General features: G+C 38.7%; 1 protein-coding gene and 1 long non-coding RNA gene across 2 annotated transcripts in view; one reads left to right on the top strand and one right to left on the bottom strand.

Annotated features, from left to right (window-relative positions):
- The window catches only part of LOC130918489 (uncharacterized), a 54,237-nt gene extending 45,767 nt beyond the window's left edge, over positions 1 to 8,470 (bottom strand). The window contains exon 1 of the long non-coding RNA XR_009063764.1: positions 8,362 to 8,470. This is a non-coding gene — a long non-coding RNA (uncharacterized LOC130918489). The remainder of the gene's footprint in view (positions 1 to 8,361) is intronic.
- prdm5 (PR domain containing 5) overlaps positions 7,878 to 13,987 on the top strand; it is a 105,200-nt gene continuing 99,090 nt past the window's right edge. The window contains exons 1-2 of the mRNA XM_057840218.1: positions 7,878 to 8,134; positions 10,919 to 11,002. Of these exons, the coding sequence (XP_057696201.1) occupies positions 8,042 to 8,134; positions 10,919 to 11,002 (177 nt within the window). The 5' untranslated portion in view covers positions 7,878 to 8,041. The remainder of the gene's footprint in view (positions 8,135 to 10,918; positions 11,003 to 13,987) is intronic.

The raw sequence follows: 13,987 nt of genomic DNA, 5'->3' as shown, positions 1-13,987 counted from the left end.
CAACAGTAAAGAAAAAAACAAAAAACCTATTGAAACCAAAACGGATAAATCGTTCAACTTACAAGAGTAGAGATGAGGGGAATACACTCTCATTCCAGCAGAAATATGAACATAAGAAATGCTTTTCCGACGAACCGCTGCAATCCAGCCATCCGTCGTACCTTCGTGATCTGATATTTGGTCCTCCATGCAGGAAAACGGTGAAAAGTGAGTCCATTTTTCCTAACCCCTTTTTTTGTCGTAGGAGACGCTGTTGCACCCGGTAACACAACAATGCACACCCATATTTTCTTTCTAATACACCGAAGGAATTAGGTTAGCACTACCACACATTACAATCCCCGTTGAGTCTGCCGGAAGGATATTGCCAGCATGGCGGCCTAGCCAAACAGTGACGTAGTACGTCCCATTCCCTATTGCCAATTGTTGTACACATTAGCATTATATCGTATTTAAGCTAGCGGACTTTTGCTATGCAAGTTAACCTATTGTAAGTATTAGCTTATATAGCATTTAAGCTAGCGGACTTTTGCTATGTAAATTAGCCAATTGTTGTAAACATTAGCATTATATCGTATTTAAGCTAGTGGACTTTCGTTATGCAAGTAAGCCAATTGGTGTAAGCCTTAGCATTCTATAGCATTTAAGCTAGCAAACTTTTGCTATGCAAGTTAACCAATTGTAAACATTAGCATTATTTAGCTTATAAGCTATCGGACTTTTGCTATGCAAGGTAGCCAATTGTTGTAAACATTATCATTATATGGTATTTAAGCTAACGGACATTTGCTATGTAAGTTAGCCAATTGCTCTAAACATTAGCATTATATCGTATTTAAGCAAGTGGACTTTTGTTATGTAAATCAGCCAATTGTTGTAAACATTAGCATTATATCGTATTTAAGCTAGTGGACTTTTGTTATGCAAGTAAGCCAATTGGTGTAAACATTAGCATTATATAGCATTTAAGCTAGCAAACTTTTGCTATGCAAGTTAACCAATTGTAAACATTAGCATTATTTAGCTTATAAGCTATCGGCCTTTTGCTATGCAAGTTAGCCAATTGTTGTAAACATTATCATTATATGGCATTTAAGCTAACGGACATTTGCTATGTAAGTTAGCCAATTGCTGTAAACATTAGCATTATATCGTATTTAAGCAAGTGGACTTTTGTTATGTAAATTAGCCAATTGTTGTAAACATTAGCATTATATCGCATTTAAGCTAGTGGACTTTTGTTATGCAAGTAAGCCAATTGGTGTAAACATTAGCATTATATAGCATTTAAGCTAGCAAAGTTTTGCAATGCAAGTTAACCAATTGTAAACATTAGCATTATTTAGCTTATAAGCTATCGGACTTTTGCTATGCAAGTTAGCCAATTGTTGTAAACATTATCATTATATGGCATTTAAGCTAACGGACATTTGCTATGTAAGTTAGCCAATTGCTGTAAACATTAGCATTATATCGTATTTAAGCAAGTGGACTTTTGTTATGTAAATCAGCCAGTTGTTGTAAACATTAGCATCATGTCGTATTTAAGCTAGTGGACGTTTGTTAAGCAAGTAAGCCAATTGGTGTAAACATTAGCATTATATAGTATTTAAGCTAGCTAACTTTTGCTATGCAAGTTAACCGATTGTAAACATTAGCATTGTTTAGCTTATAAGCTATCGGACTTTTGCTATGCAAGTTAGCCAGTTGTTGTAAACATGATCATTAAATCGCATTTAAGCTAACGGACATTTGCTATGTAAGTTAGCCAATTGCTGTAAACATTAGCATTATATCGTATTTAAGCAAGTGGACTTTTGTTATGCAAGTAAGCCAATTGGTGTAAACGTTAGCATTATATAGCATTTAAGCTAGCAAACGTTTGCTATGCAATTTAACCAATTGTAAACATCAGCATTATTTAGCTTATAAGCTATCAGACTTTTGCTATGTGTAACCCCTTTTTCTTACATATCCATAATAACTCTGTTACATATGCAAGTTAGCCAGTTGTTGTAAACATTATCATTATATCACATTTAAGCTAACGGACTTTTGCTATGTAAGTTAGCCAATTGTTGTAAACATTAGCATTATGTGGCATTTCAGCTAGCGGACTTTTGCTATACATGTTATCCAATTGTTGTAAACATTAGCATTATATCGCATGTAAGCTAGCGGAATTTTGCTATGCAAGTTAGCAAATTGTTGTAAACATTAGAATTATATAGCATTTAAGCTATCAGACTGGCAATGCAAGTTAGGCAGTTGGCTAGCTTAAATGCTATATAATGCTAATGTTTATGACAATTTGCTAACTTACATAGCAAAAGACCGCGAGCTTAAATGCCATATAATGCAAATGTTAACCAGATAAGTTTCTGGTGCGCACCAGATTGCTTAAATTTATTTTATTTCTGTCAATGTTCCTGTAGGGGCTCCGTGACAATATGTCTAATTATCTATTTTTTAATTTTTGACAAGAAAATATGAAGCTCGTTTGTAAAATAAAAAAAATAAAATATAAAAACATAAATAAGCCGCTTCCTCATAAAAGCTGCAGGGTAGAAACAAAGAGAAAAAAGTAGCGGCTGATAGTCTGAAAATTACGGTATTTAAATGAGAAAAATGCTAAAATCTTAGATGTGTTGTTTCATTTATTTACTGCATTTTCGAGTGAGTATCGTGGGCTTGTTTTGCTTCAGGAGGGACTGGTGCACTTCATATTATAGGTGGAATAGCGTTAGGTGTGAATACTGAATTTATATTTAGTCCAAAGAGGTGATTTCATAAACATGAAAGCATCATAACTTGAACAATTTCATGTTTAATAATCAGCTGTCATTAAAGGTGAACATCACAGGTAGTCCTCCCACTTTCAACGTCTATAACTGTCAATGGCAGGCAACCAGTGACGACAACAAGTGCGGTCGGCCGTGTCATGTCTCATCTTTCGTCAGAGCGGTAATTCCCCGTCCAAACAAAAACACGGGATGACCTCGCCGCTTCAGGAAACGCGCCGTTCGGCCTTGAGATGCGGAGGCGAGGCGGCGCGGGGGTGGGGCGCTTGTATCAGGTTTGAGTGGAGGGAAAAAAAAATTGCACACATCCATTTTGGAAAATAGTCTATGGAAGCATTTGTGCCTGGGCCAAACGGGAGGTTTTTCCTCCAGAGAAAATATTTGCTCGAGTCTGAAAGAATCTCCTCTACGCCGCGTCCTAAATGTGATTTGTGTCGTTTTTGGCGCGGGTTGACGTTAGCCGGCGGTCCGGGGAAAAGTCGGCGGACGGTCTGGCGGCTGGCGCCTGTCGCCGAAAGTCCGAGTCTCGGTGGGGAACGTCTTTAATTGAGAGACAAATGCGTCTCTGTCGTCTGCTTTGTCGATTTGTACTATACTGTATATTATATTTCAATGAGATTATCAATAGTATATATCCTATCCATTTGAAGTGTGAGGGATGGCAACGAATGGACGAATGTTCATGGCCGTCAATGCCAGGCTATAAATTAATTTGGGGGCACTTCAGGTAATTTCCTGTTGATTTTCGGTCTGTTCCTGTAACCTTCGGGGCATTTCTGGGTCACTTATTGTTAATTTTGGATAGTAATCAAAGACGTTCCAATGGATTGGACGTCTATGGCCAACAACGGAAGCCAATCAGTTATTTTGGGGCATTTTATGTCATTTTCTGTTGATTTTTGGTCACTTCCAGTTGATTTCGGGGCACTTCTGGGTCACCTCCTGTTGGGTTTAGATAATAATCAAAGTCGTTCAAAATGATTGGATGTCTATGGAAATAAATGACAGTCAATAAGTTAATTTTGGGGCATTTGAGGTCATTTCCTGTTGATTTTGGGGCTTGTCATTTTGGTTTCTGTTGATTTTGGTCACTTCCTGTTGATTTCGGGGCATTTCGGGGTCACTTTCTGTTAATTTTTAGAAACTATTCAAAGACGTTCCAAAGGATTGGATGTCTATGGCCAACAACGGCAGCCAATAAGTTAATTTTGTGGCATTTTATGTCATATTCTGTTGATTTTTGGTCACTTCCAGTTGATTTCGGGGCACTTCTGGGACACCTCCTGTTGGGTTTAGATAATAATCGAAGTCGTTCAAAATGATTGGATGTCTATGGAAATAAATGACGGTCAATAAGTTAATTTTGGGGCATTTGAGGTCATTTCCTGTTGATTTTGGGGCTTGTCATTTTGGTTTCTGTTGATTTTTGGTCACTTCCTGTTGATTTCGGGGCATTTCGGGGTCACTTTCTGTTAATTTTAGATAATAATCAAAGACATTTAAATGGATTGGACAACTATGGGCATTAATGGCAGCCAAAAAGATAATTTTGGGGCATTTCAGTCAATTTACTGTTGACTTTGAAGCATTTCTGGTTCACTTCTTGTTTAGATAATAATCAAAGACGTTCAAATGGATTGGACGTCTATGACCGTCAAAGGCAGCCAATAAGATAATTTTGTGGCACTTCAGGTTATTTTTGTTGATTTTTGGTCACTTCCTGTTGATTTTCGAACGATTCGAATGAATTTTAGGTCATAAAATTAAAAAAAAAAAAAAATTAATTTAAAAAATAATTTCAAAAACATTTTTTATGTTTTGCAAACAATTATTTTTTTTTCCATAAAGCAGTGATAAAAAACAGTAGTAGCAGTAGTAAAATATGGCTTTTTTTCTTTTTTTTAAGAAAAAAAGTCATCTCAATAAATGTGTATTTTATTTCCGTGTGAAATTCTCTGTGTCTGCCATTCATTTTCAAAATGTTTTCCAAACAAAGCAAAGCAGCTGTTGCACTGCGAGGTAAACATGGATGAAACCACGCGAGGTCATCTGCCGCCGTCACGGGGGGAATTTAACCAAACGCTCTCACGGCAGGAAGTCGGCGGGGAAATGGCCGTAAACAAACGCTCCGAACAACGCCGAACAACCGTCCTGATAGCAAACAGTGTGTCATCTGGCTTGAAGATGTCAGCTTTTATTTTTCATCGGTGACCACCGTGAGCGCGTGGGATAATAACAAAACTAACACACCTGCTTTCCATTCCCCAAGGTCACATGACACAGGGCGAAGAAAAATGGCTACTTGGGAGATTTTTAATAAGGGAGCGTGATCACGTTTGTCAACACGTTGGCGGCCATCCACGACGACAGCAGTCAAATCCATTTGAACTAGTGTTGCACCGATACTGATACTACCGATATGGCACTAAAATCAGCATCGGGAGTCCTAAGACACAACGTGCCGATGCTGTACAATATGTACCTGGTTGCCCTATCCAAGATGGCCGTCAGCTACGCATGCTGACGTAAAAAACAAGCATTTGTCGCTCCCCCTGAGACGATTATCCTATCGTGTTTTCTCCATCTATCGTGCTGCTGTGAAATGAAATGCAGGGGCGGACCCACCAAGGTGGAAAAATGGGGCAACTGCCACTCTAAAGTTAGGCTTGCCACTCCAATTGCCACCCCAGTCGGCATCGATGAAAACTTAAATTTGATACTTACTGCCATCAAGTAGTGATGATCCTTATACTGCTACACTAATATGCAATAATATACTTCCTCCAAAGATTTTCTATTGGTTTTAAGTCTGAAGACTGGCTAGGACCCTCCAGAACCTTGATATGCTTTTAATGAAGCTCCTCCCCGGTTATTCTGGCTGTCTGCTTCGGGCCATTGTCATATTGGAAGACCCAGTCACGGCTCATTTTCAATGCTCTAACTTTGGGAAAGAGGTTATTCCTCAAAATCTCACAATACATGGCCCTGGTCATCCTGTCCTTAATACAGTGCAGTCGTCCAGTACCATGTGCAGAAAAACACCCCCAAAGCATGATGCTACCACCCCAACGCTTCACAGTAGGGATGGTGATCTTGGGATGGTACTCATCATTCTTCTTCCTTTAAACAATATGAGTGGAATTGAGACCAAAAAGTTCCATTTTGATCTCATATGACCATGTAACGTTCTTCCATGACTCCTCTGGATCATCCAAATTGGTCATTGGCAAACTTAAAACAGGCCTAGACATGTGCTGGTTTAAGCAGGGGAACCTTCAGTGCCATGCATGATTTTAAACCATGACTTCTTTACCTTGCTGAAGGTACGGAACCCCACGAGTTTCACAGGTGCATTCACCGAACCCTTCGGAATTTCATAATAAAGCAATTTTTTTACAAAACCTTTCAAAACCTAGAAGGCTAACATCTAAGTGAATTCCTGTTCAAATTTCTTCCAGATTTCAAATTTACTACAAATAATTTTGCCTTTTGCTGTTGATTTTCACTTTGGTTTGTGAATTAAATTCATTTTATTTGACACTGTTTTCTTGTTATTAGGTTTTATGTCTACATTCTCATTTTAGTGTCGCATGCTTACATTACATACTAGTTTCATGGCATAAAATGATGCTTTAAAAAAAAATCTACAGTTGTGGTCAAAAGTTTACATACACTTGTGAAGAACATAATGTCATGGCTCTCTTGAGTTTCCAGTTATTACTACAACTCTGATTTTTCTCCGATAGAGTGATTGGAACAGATACTTCTTTGTCACAAAAAACATTCATGAAGTTTGGTTCTTTTATGACTGACTAGGACAGGGCAATTTTATTTTTCAAATGATTTTTTTCTTTGTTTGAAAAAAAATTTTTTTTTTTTGGATTGAAGCAACTTTTTGGGGGATTGGATGATTTAGAAACAAATGTCCTACCCATAATATGGCCCAAACACAAAAAAGGATTGCTAAAATCAAACTTTTTTATTTAAAAATGAAGTGTTCAAATGCAAATATTTGAGTCTCGAATATTTTTTTTTTCGCATTCAAAAACTTTTTTTCTATTATTGATTTTTTTCTTTTTTTTTTAATTGAAGTGATTTTTCGTTTGAAAATATATATTTTTTGTTTGAAGCAACTTATTTTTTTATTGAATAATAAAGACACACATGTCCTAGCCTAATGCAAAAAAACATTACTTCAATCAAAAAAGCTGCTTCAGTCAATAAAAATGGACTGCAATAAAAAAATAAATAAAAGCAAAGCTTTTGATCGAATAATGAAGACACAAATCTACCTCCATATGGCTCCGCCCAGGGGATACAATTTTTGACTGGGGTAACTACATTGGCACGACACCATATTCAATGGATAACTATCTTGGCGAGTATAACTGTCCTAAGCAGCCTGATTTAGAATGCCCCTCAAGAATGGTGGGAAACAAAAAAAAAACAAACAAAAAAAACGCTCATTTTCAACTTATTATTTTAAATATTCTTGAAAGTTCATTTTTTGCTGACACGGTGTTTTTGGGTCATCAACATGTTGTGCCCAACCTGGCCCAAAAGTCAAACTCCGCCTATGGGCTGTAACCATTGTGTACTTAAGTTTTTATTCATTTTTATTTCGTTAATGTAGCTTATATTTACAATGTATTTAGATATGTAATTATATTAACATAAAAATTATACATAAAGTATAAAAATAATTAATAATGAAAACATTAAGGGTTTTTTCCCCCCAATGAATGACTAAAAATAGTCACTTAACCCTACAAAGGTTTAAATGTCTTCAATTGAATTGCTGTCCACTGTTGTGACCACTGTCCCTGAAAGAGTTAATGACATAGAACAATATTATTAAAAAGTCTTAATTTATTGAAATTATTGAAAAACATGTATTAAAAAAATAATAATTAATGAATAATACTTATTGAAGCAACTATTCTGTTATATTCTATTTCTATATTCTATATTCTATTCTGTTGCCAAGTCAATGTTTATTTTGCCGAATCCGCATTGGATGCAGCGCTTCTGGTTACAAACTTTTTGGACCAATCACAGTGCTCCGTTTGCCTTTCCTTCCCCTAGCCGAGTAGCAACAAGTCCAACCTGGCCGCGGACCGAGACCCCGAACCTGGACTATCAAAAACAGGCTTCAAACCCCAAGTGACAATGTTCCCTAGGCTTTAACGAAGTGGCAACCGAACTTCCGGCGTCCATTTTGAGCACTTTTTAATTTGACCATGTTGGGGATGTACGTGCCGGACAGATTCTCCCTGCAGTCGTCCAAAGTCCAGGATGGCATCGGTTTATTCACTGCTCGGCGGGTCAAAAAGGTGGGTTCCGCTTCCGAACTTGTTCCAATTTGGCGTATTGTGCCCCCTAGCACCCCCACTTTTTAAAGTCGCTGTCAAACTCGAGCAATTGTGACGTAAAGTGCCACGTAGCAACACAACTTTCTTCCCTCCCACCTCCATGTTTTCCCGCTACACGTTGGTCGAGTTCAACTCAAAATAAGGGAATTGACAACATAAACGTGTAAATAGTACATAAAGCGACTTACGGAATGTACGCTGGGTTTAATTCCGGGAGATTCTGGAGAAAAGGAAAATAAATAAAGAAAAAAGGGGATGAAGATGACGTTTGTGGTCCCCACGCCCCCCTGCCTGTAGTTTGGGAAGTTCGGAGGTGCGTTCATGTGTGCCAGGCTGGTGTGGGACAAATAACTTCCGGAGCTTTTTATTTTCATCTTTAAATTTGTAATAGTTCAATGGAAGACTTGTATGGCTTCTAGATTAAAATCAGTCTAAAACTGTCATTTTAAAAGAATTAAGTCAAATTTAAATCAAATATTTTCAAGGTTGAACTCATTGCCTGCTACTGATGAATGTAGACGTCCAATTCATTTGTCAAGGGCAGTGAAACGTGATTATTTTCCATATATTGTGAGAAAAATATGAGATTAAAATTTAAAATATTTAAAATATTCACATTAGGTATCATATCGTGAAAACAAATATTTTTTGAAGTATTTTTAAAGTAAAAGGATATTTTGGTAGATTTCAAGAAAAAATGTATTTCCAGAGTGCCGTCGTAAAAACGAAAATAAAGCTCTATGTTCTCAAAATGGTTTATATTTTTTCTATTTTCAAGATTTTTTTTTCTTTTCCAGATTTTCAAAAACAATTTAATATTTCTATGGGAATACATTTTTTAGAATAAAACTTATATACATATTTTCAAGAAATGTTTCCCTCCCCCCAGACTAAAGTCTTAATTTTTACAAAATATTTTAATTATTTAAATGTAGTGTTTTTCAAATGAAAACCATGAGAAAAAAGTTGTATTTTTCAGGGTGGAAAAAAAATATTTTAAAGATATTTTCATGAGTGAAATCATATTTATCTGTAATTTTATCCCATTTCATTTTGTATTTAGGTGAAAAGAAACATTTTATATTTTTTGGAATATAAATAAAGGTACATTTTTGAGACAAGATTGAAGTTTTTAAGAATCCAATCATAAAATTTCGAATGTACTCATTCTTTTTTCTGATATACCGGTTGAATTAAGTCTTCATGCAAATACAGGTAGTCCCAGGTTTACAAACGAGTTCCGTTCCTGCGCTAGCAATGTAACACGAATTTCTGCGTAAATTGGAATTAACCCTTCCTTTAAATACCTCCTAAATACCCTCTAAATACAAAAAAACTATTCAAAAACATGTATTGTACGCCATTTTACTGTCCTCGCCAAAATGTTGGAGCTAAGTCCTAGCTAAACAGCTAGCTAAGCCCCGAAATGAAGATGTCAGACATCCGTGTAGTTGGCTGACTTTATTCAGCTGCTCGTGACGTCAACACTTGCAGAAAGAAACTAAAATAGAATGAAATTAAATCAGTCTCATCTTCAATAACAGCAATTCAAATTTGCATTTACAATTAGCTGCTGATACAACAACAACAAATGATTAGCATGTATCATTTAGCATACGCACATCATCAAAAACAATTTAAATAAATTCACCGTAAGTATTCAACCACAATTGAAAAATGCACAATAAAAATTAAAAAAGCAGTTATGTACAGCCATCGCCTCTGGATGCTTCACAAGTAACAAATGTGCGCGCAGGCTGTCACCTCTTCGCTCGGCTGCTTCCTCGTGTGCGTATGTCGTGTGTGGGGTGGGCGGGTGTGTAAATGCTCTCGCGTACGGATGTACAACCTGCTCTACTTTTGAAGCACCAAAATAAAAACATGCATCACAAAATAAAAGTCAACGTTAAAAAAACAACAAAAAAAACGACGAGACGCAGGCGTCATAAAGTCGAAATCATGTAAGTTGGCTACGTCGTAACTAGTGCTGCAACGATTAATCGATTAACTCGACTATTCGATTAAAAAATATTTGAATTAAATTTTTATTGCTTCGAGTATTCGTTTAATTAAAGTGGCGTTGTAACGGTTTATTTTGAAAGTGTTTGCATTTAGTTTTATTGATTAGGGTGGATACACTGCCCTCTGGTCTGCCTCATTTCATATGGCTGAATCCAACTGCTCCCTGTTAAGACCAACATAAGTTTTAGTTTGAGCTGATGTTTTTAATGCATTCATAATTTAGTTTATAGTAGTTTATAGTTTAGTAGTTTAGTTTATATATTTTAGCCATTTTTGTGAGAATATGTGTCTGAACCATTTGTTAAGGGCATTGAAAAAAAAAAAAAAATGTTAGCATTTTATAGCATTTAAGCTAGCGGACTTTTGCTATGTTTCTTAGCCAACTGTTCTTTTGTTGTACATAGATCTTCATTTATTTTTTTTTAATACCGTTTGAGGCTCAGCTCAGGTATTTTATTTTTTCATGTTCTTAATCCGATTACTCAATTATTCGAACTAACTAATTCATCGATTAATCAACTACGAAAATAATCGATAGCTGCAGCCCTAGTTGTAACTACCTGTAACTGAATTTTCCGTTTCATTTTTTAAATCTTAATTTTTAGACTAAAACATATTAGTCAAGGTAAAAAGTTATGTACTTTCTAAAGTCTTTATACAAAAGGGAAACAGAACATTTTATTTTTGGCGTCCGACTCATGCTGACCGAATTTGCTTTCAAAGGGAGAAAAATTCGGGCCCTTCGCAGGTGAGAAGAAGCTGCCGTGCGAGCTGGACGAAAGCTCCGACACCAGACTGATGTGGGAGGTCAGTCAACATTTCTTAACTCATTAGCAACTATTGATAGACATCCACTCTATTTGCCGGATCAGTGTTTTTCTAACTACTGTGTCTTAGTGTAGTGTCTGGTGTGCTGTGGAAATTGAACCACTTTCACCGACTGTAATTTTCGGACTGTAAGCCGCTACTTTTTCCCCTCATTTTGAAACCTGCGGCCTATTTCTTGATTTATCTGATTTAATAGGTGACACTTTATTTGATAGCAGTTTCATAAGAGTGTCATAATTATGACATGACACTATCATTAGCATTAATGAATGCTTATGACAGATGTCATTAAGTGTCATCCGGCAAATTATGTCACTAACTCCATTTATGTCTGGCATGGATCTTTGAAATTCATTCAAAAGTGAGATAATTTGTTGGATGACACAAAATGACATACAGTATGTCATAAGCATTTATTAAAGCTCATGGCAGTGTCATGTCACAATTATAATTGTCTAATAACAGTCTTATTGTGCCACTGTCAAGTGTTTCCAAATACCATAACTAGAAATTAATGAAACAACTGGAACAGTAACGAAAGATGTAAGCACAGAACATGAATTTGGATTGTTATTTATCTGTAGTGCTGCAATGCATGCTAAGAGGCATGTTGGAAAACAACAGTGTTAACAGAAGTTGGCAGCAGAGGTTGATTGTCTCCCCAAAGGGGGCAGTGATGGCCAAATGAAGCTGGTTGATGCAATGAAGCTTTGCAGCCAATTGGTTTAAAGCTTCATGGTGGTTCATTTAGTCTTATGACAGTTTTATGATGTCGCTGTCAAATAAGGTTTTACTAGTTAATATCTTTCGGTGTAAATTTCCCATTATACAGTGAGGACAGCTGCTGCCTATAGTCCAGCGTGGTTTATCTATGAACAAATGCCGTTTTCTTGTCAAATTTGGTGGGTGGCGGCTTATAGTCAGGTGCGCCTTATTGTCCGAAAATTACGCTAATTGATTTAAATGTTTTTTTTGGAAAATGAATCCATAAATGTGCCATTGCTGTGTGTCGTCTGTGCTGTCCAATGGTCAGTAATCATGTAATACGCTTCTTTATCAGAAGGTGGCAATAGGCCCAGGCATTGATCGCCGGCCCCTCTGGGTGGGGATCCTTCCCGGCCCCCGACCTAGTGGGCTGTGGGGGTCCTGCGGTATGCTGTGTTGGTGGCTGGGAGTTTGGGTGGGCGGACAGTGATGAGGGCCGGTGTGGGGGGGCGGTGGCGCGTCCCCTCGTCCCGTCCCTGCGGGCTGGTTAATTAATGGCGGCAAGGATTGTCCGAGGACCGCTCTGGGTACCAGGAGGATGACCATGGCCCTGTTGCCAGAGGTGCAGGGGGAGGGGATGTGCTGCTGTGCTCTCTCTTTATCTATATGAACTGATATTACTGTACTATAATTTATTACATGACCATGTTAAGCCAAAAAGATGACACAAAAATCATGAATTCAGACCAGAACAAGACTGAAACATCACCCATCCAATCAGCAGGAGTGCCGTTGGGTGGGCAAAAACCATTGTTACCTCTGACCGGTATAATGGAGTCATGTAGTGTTTGTTGCGACGTCTTATTGGTGAAACTGAGACAGCCAATATCGGCATCTTTGCCAAAAAAAAAAATGGCAATTTGTAGAATAAAGAGGAAAAATGTAATATCCATCCATCCAACAATCCACACACCCACCCACTATCATAATCCTAATGCGGTGTCGGGTCGCAAAGGCAGCAGCTTTAGCAGGGAGGCCAAGACTTCCCTCTCCCCAGCAACTTGGACCAGCTACTCTGGCGGGATCCCAAGGCAATCCCAGGCCAGCCGAGAGACACGGTCTCTCCAGCGTGTCTTGGGTCGTCCCAGGGGCCTCCTGCCGGTGGGACATGGCCGGAACACCTCTCCAGGGACGCGTCCAGGAGGCATCCGAACCAGATGCCAATATGGAGGAGAAGCAGCTCGACACAGAGTCCCTCCCGGATGACTGAGCTTCTCACCTTATCTCTATGGGAAAGCCCGGACACCCTGCGGAGGAAACTCATTTCGGCCGCTTGCATCCAGGCTCTTGTTCTTTCGTTCAGGACCCACAGCTCGTGACCATAAGTGAGTGTAGGAACACAGATAGATTTGTAAATCGAGAGCTTCACCTTTAAGCTCAGCTCCTTATTCACCACTACGGACCGGTTTAGAGTCCGCATCACTGCAGACGCTGCACCGATACGTCTGTCAATCTCCTGCTCCCTCCTACCCTCACTCATGAACAAGACCCCAAGATACAAGATCCAAGATGAACAGGATCTCATCCCTGACCCGGAGAGGGCAAGCCACCCTTTTTCCGGCTGAGGACCAAGGTTTCGGATTTGGAGGTGCTGATCTTCATCCCAAACGGTTCACATTCGGCTGCGAACCGCTCCAGTGAGAGTTGGTCACGGCTTGATGAAGTCAACAGCACCACATCATCTGCAAAAAAGCAGAGATGCAAAGCTGAGGCCATCAAATCGGACCCCCTCAACACTCCGGTTGTGCCTAGAAATTCTGTCCATAAAAATTATGAACAGAATCACTGACAACTGGCAGCCTTGGTTGAATCCAACCCTCACTGGGAATGAATTCAACTTACTGCCCAAACTCTGACACTGGTCGTACAGGGAATGAACAGCCCTCCATGAGTCATCACCTTATCGTGGTGGAGTGATTTGCGTGTCCCAGTGATCCTAGGACAGGGGTGGGCAAACAGGTCCTCAAGGGTCGTATTGGGTCCTGGTCTTTGTTCCAACTGATCCAGCACAGACAGTTTAACCAATGAGGCTTCTACTGAAACAAGACGCACTTGACTGCGATCAACTGATTGCGCTTGCAAGACACCTGATTGGTGAAAAGGTTTCCTCTTGATGGGTTCGAACAGAAACCTGCACCTACTTCGGCCCTTTGTGGAATCGTTTGCCCACCCCTGTCCTAGGAGCTATGTTGTCTGGGG

This window comes from Corythoichthys intestinalis, chromosome 7 (assembly GCF_030265065.1).
Source record: "Corythoichthys intestinalis isolate RoL2023-P3 chromosome 7, ASM3026506v1, whole genome shotgun sequence".
Lineage (NCBI taxonomy): Eukaryota > Metazoa > Chordata > Actinopteri > Syngnathiformes > Syngnathidae > Corythoichthys > Corythoichthys intestinalis.
The sequence above is the reverse complement of the archived record's forward strand: the minus strand, read 5'-3'. Positions and strand labels throughout refer to the sequence as shown.